This window comes from Danio rerio, chromosome 24 (genome assembly GCF_052040795.2).
Source record: "Danio rerio strain M-AB ecotype USA chromosome 24, GRCz13ab, whole genome shotgun sequence".
Lineage (NCBI taxonomy): Eukaryota > Metazoa > Chordata > Actinopteri > Cypriniformes > Danionidae > Danio > Danio rerio.
Window position 1 is genome coordinate 12,405,827 of NC_141044.1, and position 23,477 is coordinate 12,429,303.

The following is a 23,477-nucleotide window of genomic DNA, read 5'->3' on the forward strand; positions in this document are numbered from 1 at the left end:
CTGTCTGCTCCTCTGGAGTCACTCGCGGCTGAAATCGCTGTGCACCATTCACGTTCCAGGCACGCTCAACCGTGCAGCGGATGCGCTCTCACGGCAGCTGTTACGCCCTGGAGAATGGAGACTCCACCCTGAGTCTGTCCAGCTGATATGGGCGCGATTCGGGGAGGCACAGATCAATCTGTTTGCTTCCCCCGAGAACGCTCATTGCCAGTTGTTTTTTCCCTGACCGAGCGCTCTTTCGGCATAGATGCACTGACCCACAGCTGGCCTCAGGGCATGCGCAAATATGCATTTTCCCCAGTGAGCCTGCTCGCACAGTTTCTGTGCAAGGTCAGGTAGGACGAGGAACAGGTTCTGCTAGTTGCGCCCCTCTGGGCCAACCGGACCTGGATATCAGAGCTCTCCCTCCACGCGACGGCCCTCCCCTGGCAGATCCCTTTGAGAGAGGACCTACTTTCTCAGGGACAGGGCACCATCTGGCACCCTCGCCCCGATCTTTGGAACCTCCACATGTGGTCCCTAGACGCGAGGAAGACTTAGGTAACCTACCGAGTTCGGTGGTTAATTCCATCACTCAGGCTAGAGCCCCCTTCACGAGGCACGCCTACGCCCTGAAGTGGAGTCTATTCAATGAATGGTGCGTCTCTCGCAGAGAAGACCCCCGAAATTGTCAGATCCATATTGTGCTCTCTTTCCTCCAAGAAAAGCTGGACAGCATGCTGTCGCCCTCCACTCTCAAGGTCTACGTGGCCACCATCTCCGCTTATCATAACGCGGTAGCTGGCGGCACCGTGGGAAAGCACAACCTCATCATCCGGTTCCTCAGTGGTGCTAGGCAAATTAATCCATCCCGCCCCCTTCTCATGCCCTCTTGGGATCTCACCCTCGTTTTCACGAGTTTACGCGCAGATCCCTTTGAGCCACTCGACTCAGTATCTTTAAGATTTCTGTCCCTGAAGACAGCTCTGCTGGTCGCGTTGGCCTCCATCAAAAGGGTCGGGGACCTGGAGGCATTTTTTGGTCAGTGACTTGTGCCTGGAATTCGGGCCGGACTACTCTCACGTTATCCTGAGACCCCACCCGGGTTATGTGCCCAAGGTTCCTACCACCCCCTTTAGAGATCAGGTAGTGAACCTGCAAGCGCTGCCCCCGGAGGAGGCAGACCCAGCCCTTTCCTTACTTTGTCCAGTTCACGCCCTGCGCATTTATGTGGACCGTACTCAGAACTTTAGATCATCTGAGCAGCTCTTTGTCTGTTATGGCAGTCGGCAGCAGGGAAGTGCCGTATCGAAACAAAGATTATCCCACTGGATTGTGGATGCCATTTCACTCGCTTATTCAAGCAGAGGTGAGCCATGTCCCCCGGGAGCCTCTCTAACAGACATTTGTAAAGCTGCGGGCTGGGCGACACCCAACACATTTGCAGTGTTTTACAATCTGCGAGGGTATTAGGTAACCCTTTGGTGATTGAGGAAACAACTCGGTAGGGTGTTGAACCCGTGTATTCCCTCTTCGCTAACCACTTTTTTCTATGCTTACTCCCCCTTTTTAGGGCTAGTCCATATGTAACTCTGCCATCTACTCCCCCCTTGGGTAGCGGATGGCCTCGCCAGCGTCCTCCCTATCGGGATTGCACGCTTCACAACGTACTGTGGTATTTTCCTAGAATTATCTAGACGCACACGACTTCCAAAAAAATATCTTAATCCGTAAAACTTCTGTTGAAGTAGGACAAATTAGGGCCAGGGACACGTCAGAGGACCGCGCCTCCCATGATGTGGGTGCGTCACGCTAGCTTGACTTGCTCGCTCCAGGTGTGCTTATATGCTGGGATAATTGGCAATGAGGCACACCTGCGCAAGCTTACGCTGCCAATTCATTGCATTCATTGGCCCGTTCAATACTCTTTCAGACAAGCGGCTTCTGAACCAAATCCTCCCATACGTGGATTTTCAAAATCAAATCCACTGTATAGCACTTCCGTTCCCCTCCTCGGGGAACGAAGGGTTACTTCTGTAACCTCGAACGTTCCTGTTGCTAAAATAACATGCCTACAGTATGATGCTGCCACCACCAGGCCTCACTGTATGGATGGCATTAGCCTGGTGATGAGCGGTGATGAGAACGCTGGAGCTCAGACAGAGTGACCATCAGGTTTTTGATCACCTACCTGACTAAGGCCCTTCTCCCCTGATCACTCAGCTTAGATGGCTGGCCAGCTCTAGGAAGAGTCCTGGTGGTTCCAAACATCTTCCACTTACGGATGATGGAGGCCACTGAGCTCATTGGAACTTTCGAAGCAGCAAAATATTTCCTGTAACCTTCCCTAGTCTTGTGCCTAGTGAAGTGCTATGAATACTTTCCGGATGCAATGTAGATGCTTTTTGGGCCTTGGGTGGTAACTTCATGCCAAACTAAAGGAGAACAAGCACATTCCAAAAACCTGGCCAGATTTGTCTACGTGTATAAGCACAAAAATCATACATATTGGAGTCAAAGTATCTTCAGAAATGTCTTTTGCCATGCCTTTTCCATCAAATCTCATTGATGAATTTGAGGTAAATCTACTTTGTTAGAGTGTTCAATGGGTTAAATAAGGAGCCAATTGCAGATGAAAGAAAGGTACATTATCGAAATGACAAGTGATGCACGTAGGTATTATTCCCCTCACTCATCCCATGTGGGAGGTAGTTAGGAGTTAATGATCAGCATCACAAAATGGATCCTTAAATCTATGCAACAAGAATTTGGACCATCAAGGTTATCCCATCATGGCCTAAGTCGCAGCTATGGTTAACGCTTGTCCTCTAGTACCTGTGTCTACAAATCTAGATGCTCCTTTAATTCTGACACAAGCAAATCTACTCAGAAGTCCTCAGCATTTCCTCATCCACCAAAAAAATTGGGTGACAAGGACTTCTTTGTTCAAGATCAAAGATTTGCCAACACATTTTGGAATCATTGAAGGAAATAGTATCTTGCAACCTTATAAAACCATAGAAAATGGCAGAATGAGAGCTCCAATCTCCAAGTGGCAGATTTTGTGCTGCTGAAAGACATTCCGAGGAATTACTGACCCATGGGAAACATGAGGGAAACATTACTGGGAGGGTAAAGCGGGTTGAGTTCAAAATGGTCAAAGATGAATGGTCTAATATCTATGACCAATCTCTAACTTTGATTTACTGCTCTTGCCTAAGACTAAATAAACTAAATTACACTTAATGGCATCTTTTAGATACCAGATAGGAAGTGTGTTGTGTCCGTAAAGATGACTCATAATGTACTTGAACTTTTTATTCTTCTATTGTTGTCTGTCAAAAATCACGATACTGTCTAACTTCAACGTTATCACTTATTTTCCGAACACTCAAAGTGACCTGCACTCTTTAAATATCACTTGTATAATGTACACATTACTCTAATTAAACTAAAGATAATGATAAACTAAATATACAACATTTCCCTCTCCTGGTAACCTAAGGATGTTAAGTAGTCCTGGAAATGAGCAGGCCAGAGGTGTGATCTAACAGGCCTGTCCTGCATTGTTTAAGCTGGTGGTAGGTATGTAGCTTGCGAAGTCACTGGATGTTGTGTCAGGAGCAGAGGACATGAAAAACTGAGCAGGAAGCTAGGGAGTTCACTAGTGTGAACTCCACTAGAAGGGCACAGGGCATGCCCCAGAGAACCGTCTGTTAGCTTAAATGTAACTAGACCCAACTGCTTTTGTGCTTGATGGGGCTGTGACTAAAAGTATGTAGTTTGTTTTTTTAGTGTTGCGGTTGAACTTGCACTTTGGGTCCATTACATCTGCCTTATGCTTTGAGCTGTTGTTTTAATACTAAGGCTTTTACCACTAGGTTTTCACTGTGAGAAGTGGGAAGGCAAAACCTATGCAAGGGTAGCTCTTGCCCCAGCATCAGTTTTGCAGGTGACAGCCCAGTACTGGTATGCTGAACTGCTCTGTAGTTTAATAGAGTCTGGAACAAGGCTTCATTGAAAGAGCATCCTTGTGCCAAGTGGGCTCTCAGACCATTTTTTAGAGAGTTGAGTACTTTTGTTTAGTACTACTGAATGCACGAGAGGCAAAAGCCACAATGCCATTCTGGAGTTTTAAAAGAATGGCAGCGGTAGCGGAACCATCACAAGTAATTAGTGTGGGGCAATCAAGATGGAAGTGTGCTGCAGAGCAGGTGTATGGAGCTTACTTTTTTAGCAGCTGGCGGAGAGGGTATGTGATTGTTGAATACTGTGGTAAAAAAAAAAAAAAAACGCATATAATATGCCAGAAATTAAGCAACTTCTACAGCAGATAAAGGCTCTGGCACCTGAAGAATAGCCTTAATATATCAATGGTGAGAGGCCCATGCTTGAGACAACAAAGAAAGTCAACAAAGTCAATCTCTGGAACTGCAAATAAACACTTCTCTGTTAAGTGTCAAATTATGTGACTGAGTGCAGCAAAAATAGAGTTTAAGCACTGTTCATCTATAGCTGAATACGGGGGACAGACAATGATGGCATCAAGGTAGACGGCAGTGCCTTCTTTGGTCTTGTGGCTGAGCTGAGTCCGAATGGCATTTTTGAATAACGAAATATACCAACTTGTGTAACAAGATAGCCTAATATAGGTTTCGGAAGTAGGTTTAGCAAAATGGTTCAACAGTGCCACCTTTGCACATTTGACAATGTGGACTGTCAGTATACAGTCACCTTCATAGCGCCACCTGCTGTCACCAGGAAATTACATGTTTTACACTGTTACAGATTCCTCATTGAAATTTCATCAGATAGAATCCATGTTCTGTCAGTCCAAAGAACTTTGTGAGGTTATATTGTGAAGGTAAATTGTGAAGTTTTGTCAAAGGGTGTGACCGTGGCAGACCAAAAAATTTCAGTGTTAGCATGGAAGAGAAAGAAGTTCTTATAACATAATGTATGATCTGCCTGAAAATATACGTTCACTCAGATTCCTCTACTGAAAACATCTAGATGACAATATATATATATCATAGGAATAGAGCCACCTGCCATCAAAAGGATGTTTTGAGCTAATCAGTGACTTTGTCTGTTTTATATATATTTACCAGCTTAAATGAATATTGCACATGGATCTCTGTCATCCTAAGACCACTTGGCGACGATGAGCCCAGGTGTGAGGTCCTTAAGTTGTTTGAAGTTGTGAATCAAATAAATCTATATTTCAGTCTGCCTAGTTAGAGAAGGGAAACTATTTTTACAATGCCAATAGCCAGTATTATTCAGAGACATGCTGTCTGCTGTCCCCTGCAGGGCTAAACCTAACAGGCTAATGATTTGCCAATGAACATAATTTCAACGGCTTACTGTACACAGACTCCATAGTAAGCCTGCAGCTGTGGCCCATACCCTGTATAACCTGGAGAAGGACTGTTTAGATTTGTTGTTATCTTTGTGAATCTGGGCTACGTTGCTGAATGGCTTAACTCTAGTGAACTAGAATATGTGTGCCAGGTCTACCTTACCCAGTGGCTTAACACTTGCAGCCTATATGACTATGGCCCCGTTTACACTAGTGCATTTTAGTTTTAAAACGGCGTTTTAGAAAGAAAACGATCCGTGTCCACACTAGCGTTTTCATCCAGCATTTCTGAACAGCTCTCTGTCCACACCAAAACGCTAAAAACGCACACCACGTGACGACACACACTCTCGGGCAAGTGCTGCAGCCTATTTACCCAGATGAAAGCTGCGCTAGTCGGACTGCTCATCAAGCATCTCCCGCTGGATCTAATCTCACTATATTTATTAAACGTGATATTTCATTCATCTTGTTGTCCATATCTAACGACATTGTAACAGAAATTAGCTCATTTTATGAATATTATTAATCAACAATAAACGGTTTATTCTTAATTATTAATATTCCGGCTTAAGCTTCAGTCAATCTGGTCAAACAAACATATGATTGTATTTGATCCTGCCCGCTCGACCGAGCGGACTCTCAGATTATGAATATTAATTATCAACAATAACGAATTATTATTAATCATTAATATTCTAGATCAATTTATTGTTAACTTGACCAAACAAACATAACTAGAGGCGTCGATCTTCCGAGCTATTCATTTAGAAAAAAGGGAATTTAATTGCTACTTCTTGTGAAGTAGATTGATCATTCATAAGTTTTAAACAACTTATAATAGCTAGGCAGGGGAATCTGTATTTCAGTGACATTTTCCCGTGAGGCAAACAATACAATTCATTTGATTATAATGGAATTTATTGACTAGTCAGACAGATAACGAACAAATGCACAAACATACATTAAACACAGAACAAAGGTAAACCACGTGGAGATTTCGGGTCTATACGGGTCTATCGAACATGCAACAACAAAGAGAAATAGTACAGCGAGGAAATATAGATTTCAGATAGAGTGGCAAAATCTGGTTTCAGTTCCACACACACCATTAAGGATCACCAAGATTATAAAAAACACCTTTTTGAAAAAAGGGGCACAGCTTATTTGCATAACTAAAAATACCTGGACTTTCATGTCTGGAGGTCTCTCTCTTTATGCGAGTCTCTCTTCCGTCGTGATGGAAAATCCTTTGATGTCCTTCTTGATGCGTTGAGTTTGTAATACAGTTCTGAGGAACGCGATCGCAAACTTTAAACTGAGTTTACTTTGCCGGAAAATAAGGAAAGCGTGGCGGGAAAAGTCCATGCAGCTTAGAAAAGCCGCTGGCCCCTAAAGGGACCACCTTTTTCGAGTTCTTTATCCGGACGTTCTCCACCCAGATGTTGGGGGTCAGCCTGGTTATACCTGCGGGTCACTTGACAACCCGTTCAGCATTCTGACCAATGATTTCAGGGGAAAGTTTGAGCGCGAAACCTTCCTTTGTCTCGAGGCTGCTCGAATGCAAATTTGAGTGTCCGCCCAAAGCATGCGGAGTGGCATTTAATGCAGGGAATTAAAGAATAAAACAATGTTATGATTTTGAGTTATGATCTTGCTCTATGCATCTTGTGTTGTAAAAACCCATCGGTACCAAACATGGGGGGGGGGGGGTTTAAAAGTACATCAACATAATTTTTCACATCCTTACATTATTTAAACTAAAAAGGGCCTAAAAGTACGAATTTGTATAAACTATGAGGAATGGTACACATTACAAAAGTTAAGTGTAATTAAACAAGAGTTTTGGGTTCTAAATGTCTTTGTTTAAATAAAAAAAACATTGGAGAGTAATGTCTTTTTCTTCTGTGAGGAGAGGTCTGATAGAAGGGGTTTTTCTCCTCTTATCTGCTATGTTCTTCTGAAGTTGACAAAGAGTTGTTTAGGACAGCTCTGTGTAGTGTCCCAAACTCATTACTTGTCTGCAGGAATTTTTTTAGGCCAGACTTTTCGTCCCTGAGGGATCTAAATTGCCCTGGAAATTGAAACCAGACCGTTTTTATGGAATGTTGAACGGAACATTTACCTCCAGCATATATGTTACAATATATATGTTACCAGTTATGTTACAACATTTTCCCTGACTTTGGTCATTGGAATCTATTACTTGTTGTCAGATAACGTATTTTGGCTAGACGCAAAGATAAGTTGATGATTAATGGAACCACGTAGCCTACATTTTGTATATTGACTGATTGCTTGCCTTTATTTCCTATAATGTATAATCTTATTAAATGTTTATACATTATAATGATTATGGCATTATATCGATTATGGCCACTTTTATAATGGCCATAATTGATTAATAAAACTGATATTCAGCAAAAGAGAGGGCATGTTTCGTATTTTCACTAAAATTGAAAGGAGGCAGTTGTTATAGGCTCCGTTTTGTTATAAAAATCCACACAGCGAAGAAGACGCTAATATTTGCACCACATCGCCTCAACATTTCTGCTGTCTGTTAAGTTGCTAATATCAAAATGAAAATAGGCAGTTCCTTAAATCATGATTTCATTGTTGAGAAAGTGAAACAACGTAGCCAGGGTGATGTGAATGAAGTTATAAAGTACACTGTTCCCTTTTAAGATTTACCAGTGTCCTCTGTAGTCTGTTTTCCATATCAAACTGAAAAGGGGGAGATTGCAGCCTAACCCAAACTTGTGAAGTCTGAACTTACAAGAAGAGGATGCAGGACTGAACGGTGTGTAACGTTAGGCTACTTAATATTAGGGAAAAGCCCCAATCATAGAGGCGAATGTATGCAGCCCCGCCTCCGTTTTCAGATGTCTCCGTTTTCCCCCATACACACTGGGACAGAGCAGCAGCGTTTTAGAATGAAAACGGCCTCTCCAGCGTTTCCAAAATGCTCCGTTTTTATTGCTTGAAAACTCCGGCATTTTTAAAACAAAAACGCATTAGTGTAAACGGGGCCCATGTGTGCATCGCCTATCTTGCAGACTGGCTTAGCTCTAAGATATCATGTTACAGTCTGATAGAAGAAATAAACACAGCAACCAACACCACACAGCACAAACAGAATAAGTGTCACATTTACACAGAAACATTACAGACTAAGTGTTAATAGAATAAGCGTTTTTCAAGGAAAAAATAAAACAAAACAAATAAGGCAATAAGTCTTTAGGCTCATTAGTAACTTGTTGTTTATGTTAACACAAGTTATTTAATTTAATTTACCTTCTGTTACATAACATAATACCAGACCAAATTGCTAAGACACACCTCCACAAATCCTGACTTCTTTGCCAACTTATTACAATCCACATGAGCTTCTCTCCACTTTATCACACTAGACACCCTTAGTCAACTCAATATATATCCACAAAGATATAGAATATAAAATCCAACTCAATATTGGCAGCTTACATGAAGAAGAGATCAGTTTTCTAGCACTGGAGGCCTATATGGTGGATATCAATGAGGTAAAGAAGTGGAGTGATTGTTGCATATCCCAATCTTTGTCATCTCTTCAAAAACCCTCATTAAACTGATATTGTGAGCTTACTTTTCTGTGTAACTTATGAGCCCAACAAAAGTCATGAAGACATTACTAGATTGTTTTCATGCACTATATTCCAAATGTTCTGATGCCATTTGAATGTGTAATGTGAAGTACACATAAATATCCAAGTGGTCAAATTTAGGTTAACAATAGCGCTTCCCTCTGCTGCGCATGTAAATCTTCATTAAATCAAAATTCAAATTGTGTGGCACATTCAGTTGTTAGAGTCAACACAACACAATTACATTGTGTAATTGCCATAACCCAGTGGTAGCTCAAATATATTCAGGAGACAAACAAACTACCCCAAAAGTTGGCTTTGGTGAGCTGCTTTGAACTGCTGAAACAAACTCACAAAAGCTTAAGTTTCAGATGGATTTTGTTTGAAATTATGTGTATGCATATGCATTGGTTAGCATATGAATTCTGTGCCTAATTTTGGTACCAATGATGCTGCGACAAGGATGTAAGAGGCATCAAGGATGACATCAAAAGGCACGCATAAGTGCATGTTGTGTCACAGCATCTCTAAACATTTAATTCTAAACAACTTTGAGGGATACGGACACCGTCAGTGATGGAACACACTCACAAAACGCGTGCAGTATAGTGCATCTAGTAAGCGACTCCATTTAGATACATCAACACGCTTGATCACGTTCATCAAAATTTGCTTAAACTAAGCATTCTAAAGTATAGCTATATTTTACAAGCAAGGACTCTGACATGGCAACGTGAAGCAGACACTTTACAAAAGTTGTGTGTAAGGGGGGGAAACAACAAACTTGATAAAACATTTAATGGCAGATGGAATCAAACTAAAGGCAGAAGAATGTATCTGACAGCTTGAGACATTATCTGGCACTTTCACAGAGTATGTTTACATGGACACCAATACTGAGATTTGAATATGATGAAGACAATACTTTGATTTAGAGTCTACCATGTAAACAGCTATTTTTGTTTACCTTAAATGACTACAGACACCCGCTTCATAAAATGCTGAGTTTTTCTTTTTTTTTCCATTCATTGTGGGGTATCAAATTCCATTAAAACAATACTCTTCCAGCAGTCCTTCCTTCATATTCTCACCCAATACCTTAGTTTTTCACAAGGCATGAACAATATGTTGCTGAAGGAAAATGAAACTGTCTAAAATTAAAGTCTAAAAATTAAAACTGAAAACACCCAAAATTACATGAAACTCCAGAGGAAACTTGGATAGCCTCGTGACACAATGACGTTGATAAATCTATGTACTATAACATGAACAATGGTGTCCCACACTGCTATAAACACTTTTAAGGCACATATTTCACGAAAAAAGTGAAAATTGGTTGTTTCTGCATTATTTCGAGCAAATTTGTTTTTCCGAAACAAACTTTTGAAGCTACGTCACGCCGATTAGATCCTTGCGTGTATTCCAGCTTGGAGAGTGGATGTCTGTACCTGGGAATAATTTGTTACATCTCAGAGTGTGCAGCATTAATTTATGAGAAAGACTTGGTACAAACCAATGAGCGTGCTCTATTGTGTATGCGATGCAATTTCATTAATATGCATGATAGCTTCGAAGACCTATTTTTACCTATTACAGTGTTCAGATGGCAGAGACACGCCACGTTGTGTTGCCAAAACATATGGAAGAATTGTTTGGACACACGTCGTCAGTGTTGCGTTTATTAATGTGCTGCAACAAAGGTTTTGTTTTCATTTGCCGCTATGAGAGCTCAGCTGGACTCACGTGTGTATTACAATGCAAGCGACACATGGCAGAAATACGTTTTGTAAGGTACATTTTTAACCGAGTACTTTTCGCATCTGGAAATGGTAAAATCCGGATTTGCTGCTCGTCTTCTTTTTAAAATGATGCGGTTCCAGTTTGTGTTGATTGTCCTGTCTCTATAGATTTGGTAGGTGATCGATCAGTGGTCTTTGTTTATGTTTATTTAAATGGCAAAGTTAGTGTGTAAAGTCAGCAGTATTCTTTCAGTGTTTAAAGACATGCCTTAGTCAATATGATTTCCAAGTTACTAAGTTTGCAGTACATTAATATCACAACAAATTTATGGGCTGAAAAATCTGCTTTAAATGCAGCTTTGCTAGTGTAAACATCGCAATAAAACTATTGTGTAGAATTTTCACCGCATTTTTTGACAGGATGGTACAATGGTATACACAGACGGCTTTCTGATGCAACCTACCTAGTTTATCTAAGTTACTGCAAAATGCTGTTTTTTTTTTTTTTTTTTTTTTTCAAATTCGCCATGCTGTATCAACATTTCATTAAAACTACACTATCTAGTAGTTTCTGCATCCAATATCTAATTTCTTACGAGGGCATGAATGAAATGATCCTGAATATAAGAGCCAAACTCCAGTTAAAGTCCACAAATTAATAATTTGGCAAATAATTTGATTACTGATGTCCATGTAAACACAGTCACTGTCTTTCTCCCCTGAGTTCCTTGTGTTTGTTTTGCCTCTGTGAAAATCAGCGCGTGCCCAAACTGAAACTCCCATTTTTATTTAAACCCATGCCTCTTTCCCTCCTCCGACATTCCCATCTAAACACATAGGGACACACCCACTTTCCTAAGTTTTTTTAAACTAGAGGTGTGAAAATACTCTTTTGAAATGGGGGTGGGGAGTGGGGGGTAGTGCCCTTTAACTATATTTTTCAGTTAAAATCATTTTTTTTTTTTTTGTCAAATAAATGATTTTTCTAAAGTCATTCACCATAATTTTGTTGCTCAAAAGACACCGTTTTGGCACCGGTACCATTTTAAAAGTATCGATTTTGCACCAGTATCGAAATAACCTCAAATGATACCAAACCCTAGTAGAGACATTATTAACTGCCCTTCACACATTGGTGTACCTGATTTTGAGAGTGTGTAAGAGAGTGGTAATAAACTAGTAATTTTTTTCACCATTCATCTGACTGTGCTGTTCATTCAGCAATGCTACAGCCTGAACCACCATAGAAACATCACTTTCCATTAATAACTCATGTCCATAAATGTATTTTTGAGAAATAATTATAGCATCCATATGGCCACAGTGGACTGTACTTTTCCCACCAATGTAAACCAGACAGTAAAAATGACAATTCACTAACCTGTCATGAGGTGTGTCTTGATAAAATTCTATATAGCGGCTCTTCTGGCCTATTCATCTCCCTGGTAAATGTTTTGTTTTTCCATACATTAGTCAATTAGTATCCTGCTCTTACATCAAGTTCATTGCAAACTTCAGTAGGTGCTTCAAAATTGATTGGTCCTATACACAAGTTAGTAAAGGACCATTTTGTTGGGCTCTTAAGATGTTTGCCAGTGACTGAATAATTAATCAATACTTCAAACTGAGGTGAGGTGCAAACATTTTGAAAACATCTTTCATCAAGTTACATGTTTTTTTTTTGTTTGTTTTTTTTCATTAACGTCTTTGGCATACAGCTCATATTAATGTTACAATACTTCACAGAATAGAGGATTTAATAACCTAACCATCTCTATCTGTCATTGATCAGTTAAACAGACATAATTAAATAACAGCTTTAGCTATTGTTGTGCTGAAGTGAGAGGCTGTTTGCCAAAAGCAACTTTGGTTGCTAATTTTCTCAGTAAACCAAAATAATACCACTTGCAAATAAAACTGGCTTTTGGAAAATAGACGGCTTTCAATAACAACTCATCACACATTTGAATGATTCAAAAGACAGAATGAATGGATAATAGACATTAAGCCTGACAGGTAATTAAGCTGGAGTTGAAATTGTACCATTGGATGTAGTGCTGGAGGCCACAGCCTTCTCACTGATGTCTGTACGAGTGGGTGCACTATTGGTGCCTACAATGTTCTCCATTCTCTTCTCTGTTGAAGAACTGGTCTGGAATTGGGGTTCCATGACAACTGGGCATTCCTCAGAGCATCATTAAGACAGGATACCTGCAGGGTCACAATTGAAGAATAGGTCAGAGGTATTTAGATCACAAAAAATAAACCTTATTGTGAAATAAAAATCACATAATTATTCAAAAATGTGTTGTCAAAACTATCAAATTTGGTATCAATCATTAATGGAAAAAAAAAAATTAAATACAATTTTAAAACTCCAGAGTGGAGGGGTCCAGAGTGATTTTGCAAGCTCTTTTACTCACTCTGGACCCTTCACACCCAGTACACTTCCTGTTTGAATTGTTACTGTCTGGTCGAATTCACAGAGCACAAAAACAGCCATCTTTTCGAACAGTTAAAAATCCCCCTACTGTGCAATAAACATGTGCTATATATACAGCACATTATAACAATACAGAATGCAATACTTTCTGATACGCAATTGTAAACAGCACCTTATATCTGTATATACAATTCGAAAGGCAGAGCTTTTTTTGTCTAATTGCATCTGTTGTTTGTTTGTCGTCTTTTCTAATATTTATTTTCATGTTGTCACTTTATGTACACTGTAAGCTTCTTTAGCCAAAACAAATTCCTTGTGTGTGTAAAGCAAACTTGGCAATAAAACCAATTGTGATTCTGAAAATGTTAACATTTCAGCAATGTTAAACACCTCTGATTATCCATTGTTTTCACATGCTTAACAGAAATGACTGTGTTTGGCTATGAAGCTAATCAGTTTAACACTGTGTATTGTAGTTCACCATGTGCAACCACTGATACACAGACAATTGAGCATTTCAAAGCCAAATAGATTAGCTGATATGTCTATTAGCTGACATACGAGCAATCAACTGAGGAATCAACAGATCTACATGTCTTTGAATTACTCCAGTGTCTTTGTATCTGTGTTTGCACCAAGTGTGCCGCAGGCCTGCGTTTGAGTGAAGGTCTCGGCCGTTAGATCGCCCCCTGGGGGCTGGCTGCAGTACAAGTCATAAAGCCCGCCTCCTCCGTGTTAATGAAGGAGACTTGAGCCCAAATAAAAAATTATTACACTTGCAATAAAATGTCCCGAAAGATGGTTCTGGTCGATTAAGGCACTGGTTATTGTGCTGAAATAGGTGCAGATCTTTATTTTTGTAAACAGTTTGTTTTTAGCAGTAATTTAATGCTGGGCGTGTCATCGTGATTGACAGCTAAGATTGACAGTTTCTCAAAGCAGCGCGTCTGAGCTTCAGCAGGAGACTGAAGTGTTATTATTCGATTTCTGTGTTATTTTACCATGATAAAATGAGTTCAGCAGTAAACTATAGTTTTTGACATACATGATCCTGGTGGAACACTGTTTATTCGCTAAGGTCAGGGCTTTTTTCGGGCTTTATTAGTTTGCTGATACACGCCTAACCACCCAGATAGCAAAACACACTCGGGCCAGTTCCGGCTAAATTCTCGCCTGCCGGAGACTTACCCCTCAGAGCTCAGACTGACTACCTCTGCTGGACCTTTTGTTGAGAGACATAGTCCCACCAGCATGTCCTGGATCTTCCCCGGGACCTCCTCCCGGTGGGACAAGCCTGGAACACCTCCCTAGGTAGGAGACTATGAGGCATCCGAATCAGATTCCAGAGCCACCTCAGATGGCTTCTCTCGATATGGAGAAGCAGCAGCTCTACTCCAAGTTCCTCTCAGGTGACAGAGCTCCTCACTCTATCTCTAAAGGTATGCCCTGCCACTCAGCGAAGGAAACTAAATTTGGCCACTTGTATCTGAGATCTTGTCCATATGGCCATGACCCAAAGCTCATGGCTATATGTTAGTGTAGGAATGTAGATTAACTAGTAAATCAATAGCTTTGCCATTTGGCTCAGCTCCATTACCACAACAGACAGATACATAGACCACATTATTACTGCTGCACCGATCAGCCTGTCAGTCTCACGTTCCATCCCTCCTCACTGCTAAAGTGAGGAAACAAAACCCCAATACACTTTAACTCCTCAACCTGGGGTAAGGACTCTCCATTAAACTGGAAATGGCAAACTAACTTTTTCCAGTAGAGGACCATGGCCTCGAAGTAGGAGATGCTGATTTTCATCCCTGCCATGTCACACTCAGCAGCAAACCATCCCAGTGCTTGCTTAAGGTCCATGTCTAATGAAGCCAACAGAACAACATCATCTACAAATAATATAGAGGAAATCCTGTGTTCCCTGTATCAGACACCTCTGGCCTTAGCCTGCACCAAGAAATTTGGTCCATAAAAATTATGAAAAGAACCAGAGACAAAGGGCAACCTTGCTTAGGTTCAACATGCACTAGGAACAATTATGTCTTATTGCCAGAATTGTAAATCCTGCTCTGTTCATAAGGCACTGGACAGCCTTTAACAGAGTGCCTCTGACCCCATACTTACAGAGCTCTCCTCAGAAAAAGCCACAAGGGAAATGATCAAATTCCTTTTCCAAGTCCACAAAACACATGTGCATTAGTTAAGCATACTCCCATAAGCCCTCTAGAACCCTAGAGAAGATATAAAGCTGGTTTCCTGGTTCCAGGATCCGAGGTTTAGCCATCAACCGGATCCTCCTCTTTCGTACCCTAGCAAAATATTTTCCAGGAAGCCTGAGGAGTGTGATTCCCCAATAGTTAAAATACCTCTAGTCGCCCGTTTAAACCATTTAACTGCCTGCTCTACCAAACGGTTGACCATATTTTACGGTTTTAAATAATGACTGTTAAAGTCATTTAAATAATGACCGTTTTAAATAATAGTTTACACTACACAGCATAATTGGTTTACATAAAAAAATTAAAATCATACAAACATAATCCTGTTGCACTACTACACATGAATTTGATTTTATTGTAAACAGAAAAAGAAAACATGTTAAATGAAAACAAATGCTGATCCCAGATTAATAAAAGAATGAAGCCAAAAAAAAAATGAATAAATGTTAAATGAAAATCTGAAATATTTTATTGCATACTAAAAAAAATAAAGTTGATATATTATTCATTCATTCATTCATTCATTTTCTATTCAGCTTAGTCCATTTATTAATCAGGGGTCACCACAGTAGATTGAACCGCCAAATTATCCATCATATGTTTTATGCAGTGGATGCCCTTCCAGCTGCAACCAATCAATCACTGGGAAACACCCATTTTACACCCAATTCACGTATAACGCATGTCTTTGGACTTGTAGGGTAAACCGGAGCACCCGGAGGAAACCCACGTGACTCACGCGACCCATGCAAAATCCACAAAGAAATGTCAACTGACCCAGCTGATGCTCAAAACAGCGACCTTCTCGCTGTGAAGTTAGAAGGCACTGTGCCGCTACGATTTATTATTCCAAAATGTTTTATTTTGATTATAGCTTTAAATAAATTGTTATTATACTTCATATTTTTAGATTATTCAAAGCATATTTTTTAATTCCGATACTTTTACCATAAAGCGACATGTCAACCATTTGGGAGAGGTTGATATTTTAAAAATTATGGGATGTGTTGAAAAAAAAATTGCATCAAGTGTGTTAACTAGCGACATTAGAGGGTTAAAAAAATGCAATGTGAAGCACCACCCACCACATAGCTGCTCTGTCTAGAGATACTGTCTTAGACCTCCATACAATATTGCAGAGGCATGTCAGACAAAAAAAAATTGGGCTTTGGACCATGTGTTTAGGGCATGCTCAAGCAACATCATTCTTGATGTTGTGACCATGTTGCTTGTGTTAGGAGCTCAGTCTGGTGGCTTTTTAATTTCCTTTTTTAATCATAAGATGCATTCCTATTCGTCACTATCTTCCTTTTTATAGAGGGTAAACACACCCATTATACTCTTTTACAAATCAATCTACTCGAATTGTCTCTGCCTTTGTTTCTCTGCTTTTCCACTTCAAGCTTTAGCCCGCTAGCATCACTAGCCAGATAAAGCTATTAGCTTCGACCCCTTTTACTGTTTTGTGCTTTACAATGATTATGGCTTCATCCTCTATAACAGGGATCACCAATCTTGTTCCTGGACGTCCAGTGACATGCAGGGTTTAACTCCAACTTGCCTCCACATACCTGCCTGGGTGTTTTAAGTATACCTAGTAAGACCTTGATTAGCTTGTTTAGACGTGTTTAATTAAGGTTAGAGCTAAAATCTGCTGGACTCCAGACCTCTAGGAACAAGTTTGGTGATCCCTACTTTTTTAGGTCACTTGTTTGTCTACCTTTGAGTACAAGAAAAGCATTGGTGGAGGGGTTGGGTAACTTCCGCTAGGGGTAATGTGTGCACTCACTGTTTTCCCGCTGTTTGTGTTATTGACGTCTTTACTAAGCTACCCAATATCCCAAACAGTGATGAGAGCATTAGAGCCATCGTACTGCATGTCTGGCATTTACTCCAAAGTGTTCAATTTTAGTCTTATCCGACCCAAAAATTTTGTTTCTTATAGTCTGAGAGTCCTTCAGATGCCTTTTGGCAAATTCCAGGCGGGGAGTAGCTTCTGTCTGGCCACTCTACTGTACAGGCTTGATTGGTGGATTGCTGAACAGATGGTTGTCCTTCTGTAAGTTTCTCCTCTCTCTACAGAAGAATGCTGGAGCTCAGACAGAGTAACCATCAGGTTGATGATCACCTCCCTGACTAAGGCCCTTCTCCCCTGATAACTCAGCTTAGATGGCCGGCCAGCTCTAGGAAGAGTCCTGGTGGTTTCAAACATCTTTCACTTATAGATTACGGAGGCCACTGTGCTTATTGGAACTTTCAGAGCAGCAAAAAAAATTCTGTAACCTTCCCCAGCCCAACCTTCAATTTAGAGCTTCATGGCAAAGGCCGTGAATTCTTATTTATTCATTCATTTTCTTTTCGGCATAGTCCCTTAGATATTCTGGGGTCACCACAGCGTAATGTACCGCCAACTTATCCAGCATATGTTTTATGCAGCGGATACCCTTCCAGCTGCAACCCATCTCTGGGAAACATTCATACACACTCATTCACACACATATACTACGAACAATTTAGCCTACCCAATTCACCTATACCACATGTCTTTGGACTGTGGGGGAAACCAGAGCACCCAAGAAATCCCATGCGAACGCAGGGATAACATGCAAACTCCACAATAATTTCAAAATATCTTCTTTCACATTGTCGTGATGGGGTACTGTGTGTAGAATTTTGAGGAAACAAATGAATTTAATCCATAATCTTTGGAACAAGACTGTAACATAAAAAAATGTGGAAAAAAGTGAAGCGATATGAATACTTTCCAGATGCACTGTAAATATGCATATAATAAATAAGACCGGTTGCTCACTGAAGCTAAGCAGGGCTGAGCCTGGTCAGTAACTAGATGGGATACTACGCTGATGTTGGAAGTGGTGTTAGTGAGGCCAGCAGGGGGCACTCGACCTGCAGCTTGTGTGAGTCCTAATGCCCCAGTAAAGTGAAGGGGACACCATATTGTCAGTGGGTGCGGTCTTTCAGATGCGATGTTAAACCGAGGTCCTGATTCTCCGTGGTCATTAAAAATCCTATGGCACTTCTCTTAAAGAGTAGGGGTGTAACCGCGGTATTCAGGCCAAATTTCCCTCCATTGGCCTCCCAATCATTCCCATCCACTGAATTGGCTCTATCACTGTCTCTCCACTCTCTTGATAGCTGGTGTGTGGTAAGCGCACTTTGGGAGTATAGCCATACACAGTAACTGTTCTATATAAATACACATTACATTACATAATACTGCTAATAATAACATTATAATAAAAAGGTAATGTCATTAATAAACTGAATAAACATTTTAATCCTTTATTTGTGTTTCATATGTAAATATATTTTTGTGTTGCTGTACATCCTGTGTGTATTAAGTGTTTGAACCTGCATAGGCACAAAACTAACACGCTCTGCCAGGACTTTAGACCAGCTTTTATTTGGTCAATTACGCGGCCTATTTTAGTTTCTCAAAATAGTAACGCGCCAATGCACCTTAAGGCATCTATATAGTCCAACACACACATGAGTACACAAAGTAGCGCAAATTAATTTGCTATTTAAACAACGTGGCGCAAAACATGAAAATTACTGTTGGGCTGGTAACAAATTATCAATAAGAGTTTTTTTACATATTATCTTTAGAAATAGAATGATAATAGATTTAAATTATTTTATGTTCCATTATTGTAAAACATCCAACAGAAGATAATGATTTAAAAGAGAGATCAGTGCACTGTGTATGCATGTATGCTGAGCACTTTATAAAGGCCAACACATCACACACACACACACACAAACACACACAGTTTATTGGTTTGCGAAAGGAAGCCCTTTGTTAACAGTGTTCAGAAGCGTCATCAACCTCTCGGGGCTCGGAGGCATCTGGCATAGACAATCACACAGTCGAAATGTGTACTGTGAGCAGAAGAATCAGAATTTCAGGTATTTTTGGGGAGAAATAGTTGCCGTAGGCTCCAAACTAAGAAGAAAAGGATCATCCAAACTGTTACCAGCAACAAGTTGAAAACAAAGGTTCTGTCATGGTATTGGGTTGTGTCAGTGCCCTTGGCAAAGGTAACTTTTACTTCTTTAATGGCACCATTAATGCAGAAAAGTACATAAAGATTTTAGACCCCAGTATGCTTTTAAGAAGACATCTTTTCCATGGACGCCCATGCATATTTTAACAAGACAATGCAAAACCACATTCTGCACACATTACAAAGTCCTGGGTGCGATGGAAGAGGATACAGCAGGGGTCACCAACATGGTGCCCCCATGGAGGATCACATGAGTTGCCCATGGACCTGTTATAAAATTAGCTTACCATAGCACCACATACCAGTAAGCTGCATCTATTTTTTTTTTTTTTTTTTGTAGCTGTTCTTTTTAAATCACACTTGCATTGGTTAATATTTATCTGTTTGCAATCATTGTTGACAACTATTGAGAGAAATCATTAACATGATCAGTGTCTTCACATAGATGAATATCATTAATTATTAATAACATATAATTAAAAGTAATTTGAGCAAATTTGTTATTAGGAAGTGTGTATTAAACTGGTAGCCCTTCACATTAAACGATACCCAAGAAGTAGCTCTCAGTTTCCAAAAGGTTGGTGACCCCTGGGATACAGGTACTTGACTAGCCTGCCTGCAGTCCTGACCAATAGATTCTCTAATAGAGAATGTGTGGCACATTTTGAAGCACAAAACACTCTTGCCCACCTTAATACTTGTTTGCAGGAAGAATGGGAACAAATTACAAAGAGGTGTCAAAATGATTTTTTCTTTGATGCACCCCAATGCATACAGTATGTGGAAAATCTGGCATCGGTTCAGTATTAGATGGTAACCGGTTATTAAGTGTTGATGTAATTTGTCTCATATGTGCTACATTGCAGTAGCTTTCTAAGGCAAGGGCAGTGAATATAGTAATTAAAACACTCCACCTACTTACAAGCAGTGAATTGTGCACACTTGCCTGCTTTTTTGAGTTTGCTGGGCTTTCTTTCACTGTACCTTCAAGTTACAGTAGAACCCTGCAAACCCTTATTTTACTGCGACAGAAAAAAAAAAAGCTGTAAACTCCACTTCAGTCTCTATATCTCTTTATCACTGTGAACATTTGACCTTGTGTATTCGTGAAGTAACATTTCCTCTCCTCTTGGCTGTTACAGCGATACTTGTGGATCTAGGCAAGAACGTGTCTGCAGAGTGAGATTTTTCCTCTGCATTTATCATGGATCAGCGGAGATAACTGCGGCCATTTATCAGTGTTCGTTTCACTGTTTGTTGAACAGCGCAAGAGCCACGATGATCAATAATGCCAATCGCAGCTCTTTCTGTTGAGTGCGGTAACACAATGACCAATTATAAGCATTTACAAACTTGCTTGACTATGCTTAAAAAGCAAGCTGCATAATATTTTTTAATATAAAATTATAACAGACAATAATCTTAATGCATTCTGTTTAACTGAAGCCTGCCTTAAATCAAATTATTATATTAGTTTAAATAAAGACACTCCTTCAGGATATGTTTGTAAGAATGAGCCTCATTGGACTTATATTTCAATAATTTTTATTTAGATTTAGATCTAACTTACATTTAAATGTTGCAGAATAAATAAAACAATAAATGTATCCACTTGACTGAGCGAACTAATTTAATTGTCTATTTATTTGAACAGGGGATAATATTTCTTGTGAAGTAAAGAAATATTTTTAGAAGCTTTATAAAACTTTAATTAAGCTGGTAGCAAAAGAAAATCTTTTATCGTTAAAGTGACCATTTGTGTGAGGCAAAACTAAGACAATCCAATGTGATTAAAATGATTAATTGTCTAACACATAACAAATAAACATGATACATAAACTCGGAAAGCAAGGAAAAACAGAGTTTAGGTAAAGAAAAAACAACATTCACTCCCAAACACCCAAGATCATAAAACACCTTTTTTATGAAAAAAAGGGGGAACAGCATAGGAATGCATAACTAATAGGCCTACTCGCATTGGATCTCTGCTTCTTATGCAAGGGTCCTGATGCATGGAAAATGGAGATTCTTAAGAAGTTCTTTTGTCAATTGCGTGGAGTTTTTGGCACAGTTCAGAAGATCCAGCGAGGCACAAAACTTTTAAACTAAGTTTATAATTGCCGGAAAAGAAAAAGTGGACTTAAGTCATATGTAAATAAAAATTTGTTTCTCTCGCTAGTTAGGGCTGTCCTTATGATCCAGAAAAAAATTTACCTCAGTAGTTTATTTTCAATTAGAAGTAAAACATATCTACTCTAGGGAGTACTTAAGTTTAAACTTTGACACAGATTACTACCTTTTATTATATAAGCTGTGTTTACCTGAGATTAGCCGATGTGTACAGGTATACACTACCGGTCAAAAAATTGGGGTCAGTAGAATTTTTTAATGTTTTAAAATAAGCTTATCATGCTCACCAAGGCTGCATTTACTTAATCAAAAATACAGTAAAAATTGTAAAAATGTGAAATGTTATTGCACTATAAAATAACAGTTCAAAACTACTTTATAAATTAATTTAATAATTTATTCCAGTGATTATAAAGATGATTTTTCAGCTTCATTACTCCAATCTTCAGAGTTCCATGATCCTTCCGAAATCACTCTAATATTTATGATTATTAATTGTAATAGTAATAAAAGCAATAATGACTGGAGTAATAATTATATTTGAAACTACATACAATAAGTAATAAAGAAATAATTTAAAAAATAAGTATTTAACAATAACATTTTTTACATGTAATAAATGCTGCCTTGATTAAATAATTAAATACAATTTTTTTTTTAAAGACCCCAAGCTTTTGACCGTTAGTGTACCCTCTAGGTAGAGCAATCATTCTGTCTTCTAAAGAAAAATTACGAATAACTTACCTGATCTTTCTTTATTTTCTCAGATTGCAAATTACATTAATGTAGTAACTAGCAGTATGAATGCTTTCTCTTCTAGCACATTAAGTACTGTTGCCCCCATCAAATTAAAAAAGGCTAGAGAGAAAAAAACTACACCATGGTATAACAATCAGCCATGTGCTCTCAAACACTAGAGGTCTTTAAAATTGCGTACAAAGATAGTTTGTCTAGGTTTAGAAAGCCTCTAAAATCCCCCAAGGCTGAGCAAAGACCTCCAAAGACTAGGTGAAAATAACCTTAACAATCTTGACTCTTTTGTAACACAGTTGCTATTAGTGATGACTTTATACATTTTTTACAGGTAAAAAGAGAGAATGTCAGACAGGAAATAATGATGATAATCCTTCTGCACCGCCTTACAGTTCAGATTCATTACACACTGAACTAAATTAAAATAATTTACAGCTTCAAAATCATAGGACATGAAGAACTAGATAAACTTATCAAAATGTCTAAATCAGCTACATGTATGTTAGATCTAATTTCAACAAAATTACAGAAAGAGTTGCCACTTAGTAGAATAACCTCTTTTTAATTGTTCAAACTATTCAGTATCTCTTTAGTCAAATTCCAAACGCTTTCAAGCTAGCTGTTATTAAAGGTCATAAACGTCTCTTTCAGCTTTTTTTTTTTTTTTTTTTTTAAATGCTACATGATGGGCAAGGTGTGGAGCGCTGTGAGAAGAGGGAGGAGTGAGCGTAGCCAGCAGCGCAGGGGAAAAAAGGGGAGTGAACACAGCAGCAGAGTAATGTGTCTGAATGTTAACAAATTCAACAGGTTAAAGACAAAGTTTGGCATTCTCCAATTCTTGTAAAATTTTCGTACTCTTCTGACAAAAATGGTTGGATGTATCGATAGCCCTGGCAGCATCGGCGGGAAAGCCATATACAACAAACGGTACAAACCCCATAGATTATGCAAACAAACACATATGACCCTTCACAATCACCTAAATCCTGCGTCCAAATACATTAAGAACAGCAACTACGCTAATAATTTTTTTTTTCTCTATTTCCATATGGGGTTAGACAATGAAACTGAAACACCTGGCTTTAGACCCCAATAATTCATTAGTATGATGTATGGTCTTTTGCAGCCAATACAACATCAATTCATGTTGGGAATGACAGATAGAAGTCCTGCACAGTGGCCAGAGAGATTAGTG

General features: G+C 39.4%; 1 protein-coding gene across 2 annotated transcripts in view; it reads right to left on the reverse strand.

Annotated features, from left to right (window-relative positions):
* The window catches only part of gli3 (GLI family zinc finger 3), a 340,422-nt gene that overhangs the window by 183,335 nt on the left and 133,610 nt on the right, over positions 1 to 23,477 (reverse strand). Inside the window, exon 3 of one of the 2 annotated variants that reach the window (XM_087308354.1) lies at positions 12,744 to 14,340. In XM_087308354.1, coding sequence (XP_087164480.1) covers positions 12,744 to 12,870 — 127 coding nt within the window. In that variant the 5' untranslated portion in view covers positions 12,871 to 14,340. 2 annotated transcript variants of the gene reach the window in all.